Source organism: Penaeus chinensis, chromosome 39 (genome assembly GCF_019202785.1).
Source record: "Penaeus chinensis breed Huanghai No. 1 chromosome 39, ASM1920278v2, whole genome shotgun sequence".
In the NCBI taxonomy this organism is placed as follows: domain Eukaryota; kingdom Metazoa; phylum Arthropoda; class Malacostraca; order Decapoda; family Penaeidae; genus Penaeus; species Penaeus chinensis.
The window spans coordinates 23317927-23332926 of NC_061857.1; the positions used below are offsets into that span (position 1 = coordinate 23317927).

General features: G+C 38.4%; 2 protein-coding genes across 4 annotated transcripts in view; one reads left to right on the top strand and one right to left on the bottom strand.

Annotated features, from left to right (window-relative positions):
• LOC125046934 (arginine kinase) overlaps window positions 1-4498 on the top strand; it is a 30146-nt gene extending 25648 nt beyond the window's left edge. Inside the window, exons 1-3 of one of the 2 annotated variants that reach the window (XM_047644974.1) lie at window positions 875-1029; window positions 2587-2777; window positions 3288-4498. In XM_047644974.1, the coding sequence (XP_047500930.1) occupies window positions 2609-2777; window positions 3288-4189 (1071 nt within the window). In that variant the 5' untranslated portion in view covers window positions 875-1029; window positions 2587-2608 and the 3' untranslated portion in view covers window positions 4190-4498. Of the gene's footprint in view, window positions 1-874; window positions 1030-2586; window positions 2778-3287 lie in introns of those variants that run through there. The other variant, XM_047644973.1, reaches the window with a different exon arrangement.
• A 3125-nt stretch (window positions 4499-7623) lies between these two features.
• Window positions 7624-15000, bottom strand: part of LOC125046382 (protein bric-a-brac 2-like) — a 25339-nt gene continuing 17962 nt past the window's right edge. The window contains exon 7 of one of the 2 annotated variants that reach the window (XM_047644111.1): window positions 7624-13554. In XM_047644111.1, the coding sequence (XP_047500067.1) occupies window positions 13269-13554 (286 nt within the window). In that variant the 3' untranslated portion in view covers window positions 7624-13268. Of the gene's footprint in view, window positions 13555-13586; window positions 14123-15000 lie in introns of those variants that run through there. The other variant, XM_047644112.1, reaches the window with a different exon arrangement.

Genomic DNA, 15000 nt, shown 5'->3' on the forward strand with positions numbered 1-15000 from the left:
AAAGTTCACGCCCCCGTTTAGAATAGACTTTAAATTCAAACTCTGACCTTTCATGGGGATGGTGTGGTAACGGTTAACGCTCAAAGACATCTTTTAACATCAGCAAGTTAGCCTTAAGTTGAGTCTTGTCAGAAATGCAATTCGGTTCATCATTCTCGTCTTATCAGCAAGGTAGGAGGGCATCCCATTGTCAATGATTATCAGGGAGATATTGCTGTCCGTGTTATCTGTTGTAACGACCACTTGGTAAGGTGCCAATGCAGAGTTTCATTAGCTGTATTGCATGTCGTCTGCTAATTTGGTCTCATCTTGTGCTATAGAATACAGAAGAGCCCGCAATATGCTTGTAATTGATGACTGGATGTCTGCTTGAATGAACTGCTATGTCGAAGATGTCTATGCTAACTTGTACTGCGATTTTAAGTTGTTTATATTTTATTTTATCGGCAATGCGAGAGACGATATGGATTGCTGGTAGTATGATTGTTAGCATCGTTTGGGTGTTAACTGTTGGTCTTTTTCTTTCTCCCTTTGTCTTTATTTTTTTCTTATATCAAGAGCATCAGCCACCTTGCCCTCCATGTCTCCTTTCGAGTAATCTGTGAACTTTGGACAGAGGAACCATGCAAAAATAAAAATGATTCTAAATATAAGTGGTGGTTAAGGCTGTGATTGGCGGTGTTCTTGTGACGTCATCGTCTCATGGTAGACCCGCCCTATTTGGTGCCTGTTACACGTATAGCTTTCTGCATCTCCATCCTTTCATTTCATGAAGAATCCGCCGCTATTCGCCGCATTATTTCCACTTTTCACGCCGGATTGGAGGCCGGTGCTGAAAATACACCGAAAGTGCGTTTTTCCTTGAGGGACAGAGATCCAAAAGCAGGGAGAAGGGGCCGGTAACCCCCCACCACGACCACGCCCATTGGCCGAGCGCGCTGGCCACGCCCCCTTCCCGCGGCCGCATATATAAGCCCGTAAGCCGGCTTGTTCGTCACTCGCATCCTGAGTCGAGGAGGTGTTTGGACGGTACGTGAACCACACAGCTCAGCTCCAACATTCGATACCAAAACTGTGCTAAAAATCTCTTGACAGTCAGTTGTGCCATCATACGAGTGTCTCAGCCTCACACACAAAATATATATGTATATTCGACAAAGTGTTCTAGTTGGCTTTAAAACAAACCAAACGGAGAACCTCGGTGGGTTCTCGCAAAGCTTTCCATCGTGCAGAAGTGGTAGCGATCTGTCCATCATTGTATCTAAAGTGATTGTGTCAGTGAGGAGCCTTCGGCGTTGCTCCAGTGATAGAGGAGTTACTTGAATCGACCAAAATTGGCCCTCGATATTTTAGTCTTTTTATCTAAGGCTTCACATAAGTTCCAAGCAGAAGGATCCCTCTGCTTCTCAAGGGATATATTCCTGGTTGGAGTTGAAGGCAGGTTTATTAAAACTGTAGTTTTATGAAGTTTGTCTTGTTATTAAGTTAATTTTCTGAGATTCAAAGGTTTTTATTTAATTTCGATAAGTTTGTGCAGTATTCGTGTGTATGTAATGCGATTTATTGCATGAACCGGTTTCTATTTATTTTAGTTCAATAACTTTCGTTTTGCCTTACCGTAATTCTTCGTTATTTTGTCTGTAATTTGCTAATTTCGATGTAAATGTATAAATGTTCTGTACATCGGTGTTGTTTAAAAGTAGTCTCTTCGTTTAGTACAGAAAGTGAACAATAGTTGAATGCAGTGAAACTCTACGGTGTGACGCTAGCCGGTTTGAACTTTCCATTGATTGGTTGCTGCCTTGGTTGCCACAACAAGCCTAACTGCGCAATAAACGTTTTCTTCTTCTCTTCGCCGATGTGTTATGTTTTTTTTTAATTATATTTTTTACTATTTTATGTTGACTGAGCGCAAATTTTCTAGAAGACCAACTAAGGGTTTTAATGTCGCTAGTTTAATGGCATAATTTACTAATGGAACCCCTTTTTCATTTGTTTTCGATAGATTCCATAATTTATAACATGTTCTCCGCTTCCCCCCCCCCCCTCCTTTCCCTTGTTTTCCTTATTTTCCCTTGTTCTAAGTCTTAGAGGATCCCCATTCAGTTACTGTATTTAAGGTCCATATTTTTAAACAAGTTGACACCATTTTAACTATTTCGTATAGTCTAGCATTGTGAAGACTAGTAAAAGTTCACACTCTGGGAGCTTTGACAACCGGCGTCCGTCGCCACCAAGCTGCCGGCTCTCAGACCTTGAACTTGAGCCGGCTGGTTGTTGGCGGGGGGAAAGGGAGAGGGGGGCGATGGGGGCTGAGGGAGGGTTAGTTTGGAGACCCCCTTCTCCCCCCTCTCCCCCCACCCCCCCAAGCCATCCTCTTCCGCTCATACATAGCGTCACTCTCGACACCGTCCCTTCTCCCCCCCCCCCCAATTCCCTGCACATTGTTTACAGGCTTGTTGGAAGTTCGGTAACTTATTATTTTTTTTTCCCCCCCCTTATTACCCTAGTGCAATATCTGACTGCGTTGTCCGACTCTTGGACTCGGCATGGAAATCTAATTGATTTTTTTTCTTTATTCCACAGCCAGGAATCTTCAAGCAACAAAATGGCTGACGCTGCTGTTATTGAGAAGCTGGAGGCTGGCTTCAAGAAACTTGAAGCCGCCACTGACTGCAAGTCTCTCCTGAAGAAGTACCTTACTAAGGCTGTCTTCGACCAGCTCAAGGACAAGAAGACCTCCCTGGGAGCCACCCTCCTCGACGTCATCCAGTCCGGTGAGGATTTCTAAAATTCGGTTTAAAGGGAAAGGATTCGGGTTGGGCATCAATCTACCGAATGCTGTGGATTCGGCTTGCCTGGTTGAACAGTCGGCGAATTGTTCAACGTTAAATAACCTAGAGATTAGAGATGAAGGATAAATAAAGTTTAAATTGCAATTCAAATTTGCTATGTTTAACATTTCATGTGATTAAGGGTCTTAGGATGGTGTGTGTGAAGTGGGAGGGAGGGAAAACGTTGACAAAGGCGGTGCACGCAGCCTTCATTGCAATGCTCCCTGCGGCATCCTTGGTGCAGCGGGTGATGGCTGCCGTGTCCACCCGGGAATCGATAACGTTAGCCCGTCTCGCTCGTGCCCTTGGTCTACTGCCGTTGCCCAGTACTCTCGGTGCACACGGGTTATGGGCTTGGACAAATGCCTTAGACCACCTGCTTTTGAGTTTTTTAAAAAGTTGTAGGTATTGGTTAAATTGTCGTTAGTGAACATGCTTCTCGTCTTTCCACAGGTGTGGAGAACCTGGACTCTGGTGTTGGTATCTATGCTCCCGACGCAGAGGCCTACACCCTCTTCGCTCCCCTCTTTGACCCCATCATCGAGGACTACCATGTTGGCTTCAAGCAGACCGACAAGCACCCCAACAAGGACTTCGGTGATGTTACCTCCTTCGTGAACGTTGACCCCGAGGGCAAGTACGTCATCTCCACCCGCGTTCGCTGCGGTCGCTCCATGGAGGGTTACCCCTTCAACCCCTGCCTCACTGAGGATCAGTACAAGGAGATGGAGTCCAAGGTTTCCTCTACCCTTTCTAGCCTTGAGGGCGAGCTCAAGGGTACCTACTACCCCCTCACTGGCATGGGCAAGGAAGTCCAGCAGAAGCTGATCGACGACCACTTCCTCTTCAAGGAGGGTGACCGCTTCCTGCAGGCCGCCAACGCTTGCCGCTACTGGCCCAGCGGCCGTGGCATCTACCACAACGACAACAAGACTTTCCTTGTCTGGGTCAACGAGGAGGATCACCTCCGCATCATCTCCATGCAGATGGGCGGTGATCTCGGCCAGGTCTTCCGCCGCCTCACCTCCGCTGTGAACGAGATTGAGAAGAGGATTCCTTTCTCTCACCACGACCGCCTGGGCTTCCTCACTTTCTGCCCCACCAACCTTGGCACCACTGTGCGCGCCTCCGTCCACATCAAGCTGCCCAAGCTTGCCGCTAACCGCGATAAGCTTGAGGAGGTCGCTGGCAAGTACAACCTGCAGGTGCGCGGCACCCGCGGTGAGCACACTGAGGCTGAGGGCGGCATCTACGATATCTCCAACAAGCGCCGCATGGGTCTGACTGAGTTCCAGGCTGTCAAGGAGATGCAGGACGGTATCCTTGAGCTCATCAAGATGGAGAAGGAGATGTAAGAAGCTTACTTTTAGTTACTACAGTCATTTCCGGCTCTCAACCCCCTATGGGTGGGGGCGAGCTGGCTTTAACTGTGGCGGTGTAGGAGGAGGGAGCGCCCTTAGCCATGGTCTTAGATCCTAACGGATGAAGTCCAAGGAGAAGGGCGTACCGGATGGAGTGAGTCACCCAACTGTGAGAAGCTCCGGTAACATTCCAGGCTACCCGGAGCTTTTGGGGGGGGCGACAACTGTAAATACCACCACGTACATGATTGGTAATGCTACCCCCATCTATAATCACAAATATATTAAAAAATTAAACTTAAATATTGATTTTCATTCCTATACCCATTTCAAATGCTGGAATTAAACTATTCTCTTCTTGGCCAGTAACCTTATTATATAATAAACTTCTTGATTGGAGAAAATCAATGGTTGCTCAAAGATGCAGTGGTCAAATATTTAAGAATGCAGTATTCCAATTTTTAACTTGGGTTAACTGTTAGCTGTATTTCAGAAACTACAATTTGGCTGATATAAGATACTACTAGGTTTTAAATCTACCCATTGTGCATTAGTAAATGTCTACCACCACACAAAAAAAAAAAAGCTAGGATGCTTACGGAACGTGCCTGCCACCAAGACATTTTAATCACATTACACATATTGTCAGTAGTGTAAATGTTAAAGATAAATGCTGAATCCTCGTGTTCTGGCTGTTATAACTCTTACAAACTTGTAGAAATATGCCTGCTCTGCCACTCTTATAGAATATTTGCATATTTACATTTAATAGGCCTAGTTTCTTACCCAAATTAAAATGTCAATTAGCACTTCTTGGCTGCAATATTCATAAGATTGGTCCTGAACTAGATCAATATTCTTGGAATTTGTCCATAATGGCTGGCACTGCAGTATAGAAGTGCAGTAAAATGTCGGGTTATTTACTACATCAACCAAGATTAGCTATTGTATGAAGGATCCTGCATTATAGAAAACCACCACGTACCTTTTTTTTTTTACTTCTGGTTGTCATGGGAGGGGCTTGAATTTGCATGGTCTTTCCTTCATCCCCTTGTCCAAGAAGGGATGAAAATGTGAACGGAGGCCTATTGTAGGGGATCACCTCCACCTTGGTCCTCAGCCCTTGCCTCGACTACTTTTGTGTTTTCTTCCCCTTTCCTTGTCTCTACCTCATCCCCTTTGGTCCATTTATCCTGATCCAACTCATTTTTACCCTTTACCTCCATTATTTTATGATAATGCTATATATATAATGTGTGGTCTGGAAATCCACCAAGCTTTATGAACCAAAAATCTTTGCCCACAAGTCCCATGCTAATGCTATATTTTTCACTGTTAATGACCTTAGTTGTTGACATGGCAGAAAATTTTCATTAGTTTTTTTTTTTTCAGCCAAAATGTCCTTATTTGCATGATAATCCTTCCCAAAAATAAATTAAAGATCACATATTCTAGATTGTAGATGGAATGCATAATGTCAGTATTGAAAACATAGACCCTTTGCCATTTTCTGTTCATTAGACCATAGGGATAAATAAAATACACATAATCCACACATCACACATGTATTATGATATAAAAGATACATTAAATACATCCTGACTAGTGAAGTACATTAAAACAGCCTCTGAATAAAAAGTGGGGCACAAGTGCAGCACTACAAACGCTGCCCTGCAAAAGGTGGGAGACCGGCATTGACAGCAATTGACAGCTCTTTATTAGGCATTTTGCCATAACATTTATTCATTGAGAGTTACATATATTGCATGTACAACAATAGTTTTGAATTTATTATGAAAAAATATAATCCACATGCATATTTAAACATTCTTGACAGCTGATTGATAAGTTTTAAAATTCATATAACACTTAAATCAACAGCCATAAAACCACAAACTCTCAGCAATAATTACAGTTCCATCAAATGGTTAAAAATGCCTTAAATCAGTCAACTGCTGCACGTGCAGCCACAAAGGTTAATGACAAAATGAGACCTATTAAAACAAAAATGAAAAAAAAAAAAAAGCAAAAAAAATGGTCCCATCTACCTGTCAAGAGCAACTTGGAAAATATCATCTTCCTTTGTGGAAATGTGATTTTTATAATAATTATGATTATAATTAAAATCTCCAAACTGGATCCCCACAAAAAAGAAACACAAATAAGCAAGACTCGGCATCTGTTTGTACCCTACAATCAAATTAATACCAACTAAATCACAACTCTACTGAAGTGCACACACACAAACATGCACGCAGCTATCCCCAACAGTCCCAAATAACCAAAGATATACACAAGTGACTAATCAATATTATCAATACACTGAGCAATGTATCATGTCCTTTCATTTGCAAGCTGCATTCTCAAAATGTGTGTTTGGCTTAACACAAGCAGTAGATTCCCTGTTAAGTGTTCGGAAATTTCTGACTAGATAGGCTGTGTATTTCTGCCTAAAAATGACTTGAAAGGGAACTGGAAATCTAATGCCCTGAAAAGCAAACAACTTCACCTTCAAAAAAAGAAAAAAAAATTCAAAATAGTTGCACACTTTGCATATGGATAGTTCCAGTGACAAAGAAGGAAAATCTATTCCAGTGATTACAACTGATGGTTAGCATACGTTTTATACTCTCTGCCCTCCCTTATAATTATCATTATTATTATTTATTTTACTATAATGCAGGTAATTCAAAGTTTTTATGATTAACATAAAAAATTGCATATTTTTAAAACTAAGTAATCCTTGTGAAGTCTGGCAATCTTTAGCCTATTAAAAAATATGTATACTAAAAAAGAAAAAAGAAAAAGAAAAATCATCATCTGCACACGAGTGAGTGAGTGAGTGAGTGAGTGAGTGAGTGAGTGAGTGAGTGAGTGAGAGAGAGAGTGTGAGTGTGAGTGTGAGTGTGAGTGTGTGTGTGTGTGTGTGTGTGTGTGTGTGTGTGTGTGTGTGTGTGTGTGTGTGTGTGTGTGTGTGTGTGTGTGTGTGAGTGAGTGAGTGAGTGAGTGAGTGAGTGAGTGAGTGAGTGAGTGAGTGAGTGTGTGAGTGAGTGTGTGTGTGTGTGTGTGTGTGTGTGTGTGTGTGTGTGTGTGTGTGTGTGTGTGTGTGTGTGTGTGTGTGTGTGTGTGTGTGTGTGTGTGAGAGAGTGAGAGAGTGAGAGAGTGAGAGTGAGAGTGAGAGTGAGAGTGAGAGTGAGAGTGAGAGTGAGAGTGAGAGTGAGAGTGAGAGTGAGAGTGAGAGTGAGAGTGAGAGTGAGAGTGAGAGTGAGAGTGAGAGTGAGAGTGAGAGTGAGAGTGAGAGTGAGAGTGAGAGTGTGAGTGTGAGTGTGAGTGTGAGTGTGAGTGAGACGCGTGCGCATGCAAGTGCATGTATGAAAAAATAAATAAATAAATAAATAAATAAATAAAAAAGAAAGTAAAAGTACCTGTGAACATCAAAACCTTTAATTCACAAACATTTTCCTATGGTCATCTGCTATCTCTTGTAAAACATAATATCAGTTATGAATAAATAAATCAGTTCGATAACGTTTTTTTTCTAAAGTTGAACCTTATTACACCATACAATAAAAAAAAGAACCCTAACACTACTCTCTAACCCTTGAGCTTCTGCATTGTTGCAGCCTCTTTACACTAAGCAAAAAATTACAGTCACACTTGTTATTGATATTTTTATTCCTTTAAAGCTTCACCATGCCAAGATAAATCAAATAAAAAACCCGAAACAAATGCCCACATGGGTCTCCTAGTTACTTTTTTTCTTCTTTTTTTTTTTGCATCTACTGGAGCTGAAGTGCTAACCAAACTGTTTAGTCTTCCTATTAACAGAATGCAGTACTGTACTGAACAAATATACTTTCTATCTTCTTTTTCTTTTAGGAATTTCCTCAAAATATCCACTTCTAAAATAATTTTGTAGATTACTCCATAAGTTCACAAAAGTGATACAGAAAGACATTAATAATATGAATTATAGTCAGGAAGCATTTAGGACAATACCACACACTGACTTTTAAAAGAGTTACAAAATACAGCAAAATAATCACTCCTACACATCTCACCTTCCCACTAAACTATTTATTGGAAAAGGAACCTTATGGGTATCCTATCTAAGGCTGAAAGTTGCAGGTCACATTTGTACACCCCAGCAGCTCCTACTTGGCTAAGGACCTAATATGTTAAGTAAGGCACGTTATGAGCTGCAGATATTATAATTAAACACAAGACAAACAGCTATCTATACATATCCAAAAATAATAATAAAGATTAAAAACATGACCATAATTGTATCATCATTATCATTATAATAATAAAAATAAACATAAAATACCAGGTTGCATTCACAAAATAGTTGCATCTTTTGGTCTTGCATTACCAAGCAAGAAGTCATGGAAATTCAGGTCTGTTCCATGTGGGTATAATCCTCTTCATTCTGTAATACACTTAGCTTCTCGTTACCCTTCTCTCCTTAATGCATGACAATATCTTCTGATACCTGTCTCACTTTAACAAGAATAAATTAATGATATGAATATGCTTGATGTCTCATTCATTACCTATTAAGAATACAAATATACAGATAAAATTAAAAACTCACAAGGGAAATATAGTTTCACAAATTAAGTACACATTTCCTTGGTGCTACTGATACAACGGTCATAATCTACAGTGGAACCCTTCTCTCTCTTTCTATTCATGCCTTTTCTCTTAAAACACACTGGCTCAACCTTCATCTAACTGTCACTGACCATGCATGATGATAACACCTTTCTTTATATTGGACCTTCTGTAGTTCTCAGGAAGCACTGAAAATCCTTTTAAAACTTGCTTATAATATTCAATGTTATTTCTGATATGCTTTTACATCCCCTGTTTGGACACTATAAAAATCCTGATGGCACAGTCGTCTAACAATGTAGGTTTCCTTAAAAAGGGGGAAAAAAAGTAAAAGTAAAAAATACTCTTACTCTCTATGAAAAAAAGAAAGAAAAAAAAGGTAAATGCATAATGCACTACTGTGTATTTCACAGCTGCTGTAACAATACACTAACACATTTTTTTGGTCTTCTAGAGAGGAAAAAAACAAAAACATCAAAATACACCTATGAGCTTCATGTAAAGTGCTCAGTAAAGAAAAAAATTCAAGAGCTAAGTAAAGAAAGGCTTTGGCCCGAGCATCTATCCACCAGCACAACCTTGAAGTGAAGAAAAGAGAGGGAACACGTAGAGAGTGTGTGGCATAAATTGCATCTTTCAAAAGGTATACACATGACATAGGTTAATGGATCAAAAATAAGTAAAATACAGTATATTCCCTCTTCTAAAATATATCACAAATGCAATGTATAGGACTTGCGTGGTATGTCTGTTGGTATGGTATCCCTTACACAAGAAAGTAATTTAACACTGGAAAAGAAGGATACATGTATATAATGCACATACAAAATGTTTTATATACATATATATCTATAGAAAGTATTACCTTACAAATGCATGTCACAGTGACATTAATGTGCATCAGTACAATTTGCACTATGATACCAAAGGCTTCTTGTTAAGTGTCTAAACTACATTCAAACTTTATAAAATACAAAGACTCAGATGCAGCTTTTACAGCTCTCTAATCTATTTCAAATTCTATGTGGTCTGTTTGGCCCAAAAATTTGCATTTTTCTGTGGCTACGTCTGATAACAATTCAAACAACACAGATCAAAAATTTACATGCACAAAGAGTGTTATGTAATATAGGTTATCCATCTATTATAAAAATGACACAAGGGTATTATTACATGTATGAAACACACAATGTAAATGATATACTTCATACCTATGCATTGTAATCCTGCATTTTGCTGACAATTTTTTTTCTTTTTTCTTAATTTTATTACTTATATAACACAGCTTGGTTTCTCAAGTTTGAATTGGGAACACTCTAAGACCGCGAGATGAACATGTATATGTATATGTATTAATAATATTTATCAAAAAAAGAAAAAGAAAAAATCTAAGACTTTGTATAAGGATGTACAAGCAACATCCTCCGGTAACCTTTGTCTTATTAATCTAATAATAATAATAATAATAATAATATAAATAATAATCCTACAATAATCACAAAACGACCTGACATATTGCCGAATCATGGAGAAATATATACATGGGAACAAGGATCCGAATGTATTATTTTGGCTTTAGGTGTCAGAATTTTAAAGAAAGAAAGAAAAAAATTATGATAATAATGGTCATCATCTAAATCAGACACAGATGCAGATTGTCAAATTGCCTTAAACTGTAGTAACTACATCACACTCTCACATTTCAAAGAGGAGTTAATATATCTTATGGATTACCTGAAGCAGATAATACCTAGAGTAAGTTGAGCTACCCCCATACTATACAAGACATCCAAACTACACGTTACCACACTCAAATCAAAACGAAAAAAAATCTATAAGAATTCTTATCAACATCATTATATTCATCCCTTTCACGTCATAAGGCCCCTTCATAGTTGTGGTGAAGAGGAACACAATAGTAAATTAAACAAAATTCAAATTACTTTCCCAAAAGAGACCAGAATCTGTTTTTGTTTCTATCTTGTATATCTGTTCTCTTAAACACAGTTACTATCGCAATAGAAATGTTAAAACAAAAATTGATAAAAAACATTATTCTTATCATCATTAGAACTTACAATATCACTCCACTCTTCAAAAGGTCTCCACAGCTCCTTGTAATAAAGGCTTGGTTCTTTGTTATAACTTAATGTGTCAGATAATTGACTGGGTTAGTTATTTCTTTAAGTTAGTTGTTAGTGATTCCTGCTTCATAACGACTAGACCATATATTTGTTAAGAGAGCAACACCACCACACTTCTACTAGTTAATTTTAGTGAAAGAAATTCATACCACTTGACTTGTTAGTACTGCCAAAATGTTATTTTTCTTATTCTTATTGTCTGACTAGTGACCTTAAAATAAATTTTGATTACCATTCAACAACCTCAATGTCCAGACTAGCAGCAAAATGAATGAATGGACAAATTTTTTTCCCGTAACATCTCTCTTTCAAAAATGTTTTCAATTTGCATGTATATCATGGATAAATCCTTTTGCAATTCATAAGCAGATTAAAAATATTCTGCAGACAGCATATATTCCATTAACAGTCATGTCCTTTGGGATATGGTGAAATTTGATCCCTTTTATGGCCACAAATCAAGAGGAACATTGCAAAATGTGAAAAATAAATAGTATTCATGCATTACAGATATAATTAAGTACAGTATTTCTTAAACATCTTCCTAATTTGGGCTATACATAATAACCTTCATTATAGAGAACCAATAAACCATATATCATTTTTAGCGTACAAGGAAAAAATATTTTTTTCCATTAAACTATAAAAATGTGCATATAGGTTGAACTCTCTAGCTCTTTTACAACAAGTTGCAAAGGATCTGACCGTTAATGGATACATTACTGTGCAGAAAAAAAAAGACTAATGGCTAATATTTGGATCGTATTATATGAATTTCCATTCTAAAATGCAGGTCTGGCTAATACCATCTTTACAAATGCACACACAGATTTAAAGACTCTGAATTAAGCACTTTTAGGATGCAATGATGCAGTGAACCAAACTCTTATATTTTCTTTCTCTGAGAAGCAATTGCAAACACGTGACTTTCTTTGGTACTGTGAACTCATGCGGTGGGAAAACTTTGCATCGTCTACTCAGGGTGCATAGACTTCTCGCAATGCTTAAGCAAAAACTGACTATAACCAAAGTGTAAAAATGATGTTGGACTAGGTTTAAATGTCTTGAAAATGCTACTCCTGCATACCAGGGAGAAAAAAAATAATAATAACAAATAAATAAATAAGCTTTGAAATTAAAAGGAAGTTCTTGTGAAGAGTCAACACAAAACAACTTTCAAAAGCTTTATGACTGAAGAAATGTATTACCAAGCAGCAAGAACCACTTACTGTTTTTACAATTTCCTATTAGACACTTTGGTTCGTATGTGAGCATAAGCTACTCTCTTTTTGTATGCATAATCTGAATGTCACTCTGCTTAATCAGCCTACAAATAGGTCCCTTCGCTCAAAAGTTTAACAGAAAAAATATATGACTATATATTACAAGTTCCTCAAGGATATAATGTTAGGTTAGGCATAAAATATATAATGGTAATATTAGATAGTAAACGCTAACATTACAAGTATATAAAACATAAATCCAAAGAAGGACAAACTATGGAAATCATATGAATGTTTCGTAATATTTCCAACTCGGTAAGTTTCCTGACAGCAGAGCTGATTAGCAAAGTACAAGCGTATAATACACATACAAGAGTGATCATGTAGTAAAGTGTTTGGTATATATGGCAATGTTTAGACTAGACTATTATTGCAGCTTCTTTGTAACACTTGTACTCAAATCAACACACTTTCACACTCGCAGAAATGCAGACACACAAACACACACACATACAAGGTAAGTTCCTTCTGACTAGACACTACTAGGTACGAAATCTAAAGTCATCAATGCATCAAAATATGAAAAGTTCATTGTACAGTAAAACACCCTAGATGTGTCTATTGGCTGTACTGATATGAGCAAAGAGGCAAGGCTTTTCACAATTTTTAATCTCATACAAAATTCCTGAACCTTCAAAAGACTGTGAATCATTCAATAATTGAATATTAAGGCATATCAAATATTGTCATAGATATAAAATATTTGTTTGCAACAAACTCTGTCTGCCTCTATCAATTACAGGCACTGTAAAATTTACCGGCTACAAACACAGCTACGTGTTAAAATATAGAAATGTTAGAACATCTCTGCAGTTTTAAAACCCTCTCACCTTAATCCTAGGAGGTGGCCGAGCTTTTTCCATTTTTCAAAAAAATCTTCTGCAGAGAATACTGAAGAATGTTCATGGATCATTCTCTCTGTCTGTCTGTCTGTAGCTCTTTCCCCTCCACATGCTATAATAGCTGCAAAAACCCTGACCTGCCCTAGTGGTATCCTAGTTCTTGTTTGGTTCTTTGGCTACCGGGCAGTTAAGAGGCTTTCTCCACCTGAAGGTGTGAGTCATCATCTTCCTCTTCCTCCTCCTCTGTGTCCTCTGCGATCACCAAGCTCTCGTGGTGGTCTGACGAGTCCTCCCGGTCCACGTCCTCCTTGTCGCCATCTTCAGGTGCCGTGCCATCTCCCCCTTCACTTTCTAGGCCATTCAGACCTGTCAGGACTGTGCCATCCTCTCCGCCTTCCCCGCTGTCTGTTCTAGCACTCTCTGCTCGTAACACGCCAGCTTCCTGGGCCTCAACCTCAGCTGGATGGTGCTTCCTATAGACACAGGGCAACAATCTTATAACAATTACTATCATCATGACATTTGCTGCCTGAATGATACTGAAAGAGGAAGGAAACCACTTCGGAGAAAGATGAGAAAAAGAATTTGACTCTGCTTACCTAGCCTCTTTAACCATATAGAGAATCTGATTAGATTTCTTGGATCACTCCAAGAGTCAATCCGATGGTATCTTCAAACAGCATCAGTTTCTGGATTCATCAATTGTAAATTACATGCCTTAGCAAGCAGTTTAAATGCTAATATCTGAGTCACCGATAGTAAAATATCTCAACCTTATTTATTGAAACTGCATTCTTTTATTCTTGTTTTCCTTTTTAGCAGTCAAACAATCATGCACTTTAAATACTGGTTAATGGAGTAAGTCAAGTCCAGTCACCTTTACATTCAAAACCATGAAATATGTAACATAAAAATTAAGATTTTTTTTTTTTTTTTTTTAGGGGAGTTGATTTCAATCACTTCAAATAGCTACCCCTCAATGATGTGTTTTCTATGGTTAATCAACTTATAATTTTCTATAACAATATATAGGGGAACTAACTGAAAAAAAGAAAAGAAAAAAAGAGAAAATTATCAGAAAGAGAGGCTAAGGCAGATGGGATAAACAGTAATATATAAAATATCTTATTGTGTATGCAGCAAGAGGAAACAATAACTGTTGTGGGTAGATATACCATGTGAAATTTTGCTGTAAATGGTAGGACCTTGATTACATGCTCTTCTGTGATCAGGTTTACCTTCTTAATCGTGATTTTAGTATAGACCCCTGCCTTGAAAAAAGAGAATACTTCATATTGTGTGTCACACTCAGGAAAATGGCAATGGAGAATCCTGAAATATTCCAGCAGTCCTAAACCAATAACCCCAATGCCGCCGGGGAAAATGAATAAAAAATGAGGAAAATGCTGTGCTCATTTTATTATATTGTTTTTGTGAAATGTCTCTGCACATAGATGGCTTTGCTAGTACTTAGCCTTACCTGATTTCACCTTTCCTTGAATTAGCGGGAAAATGTATTTTTCACTAGTGCTATGAATATCGATGGTGTTATTTTTATTATAAACATTAGCAACAGCAAATTAAGATAACGTAAAATATTTTCGTAAATCAAAGAAAAGGGTAAACAAGCGAGACAAGCAGTACTTGTAACTGGCTAATTGGTGACTTAGTACAAGTGCAGCCATCTATGTGTAAAAACAATCAAACAAGTAACTCACAGTGGGCATAGCATATACTTACATGTTGTGCCCGTCGGCATTGGGTTAAGCTATGGGCCAGTTGAGGAGTTTTAAGCGGTAATAACCATTCAAGAGATGTAGAACATCACAGAACAATAAAAGCTAATGGGATCCTATGACAAGCAACACCCCTCCCAAATTATTTTAAAATTGAACACCATCAATAAAGATACATTACCA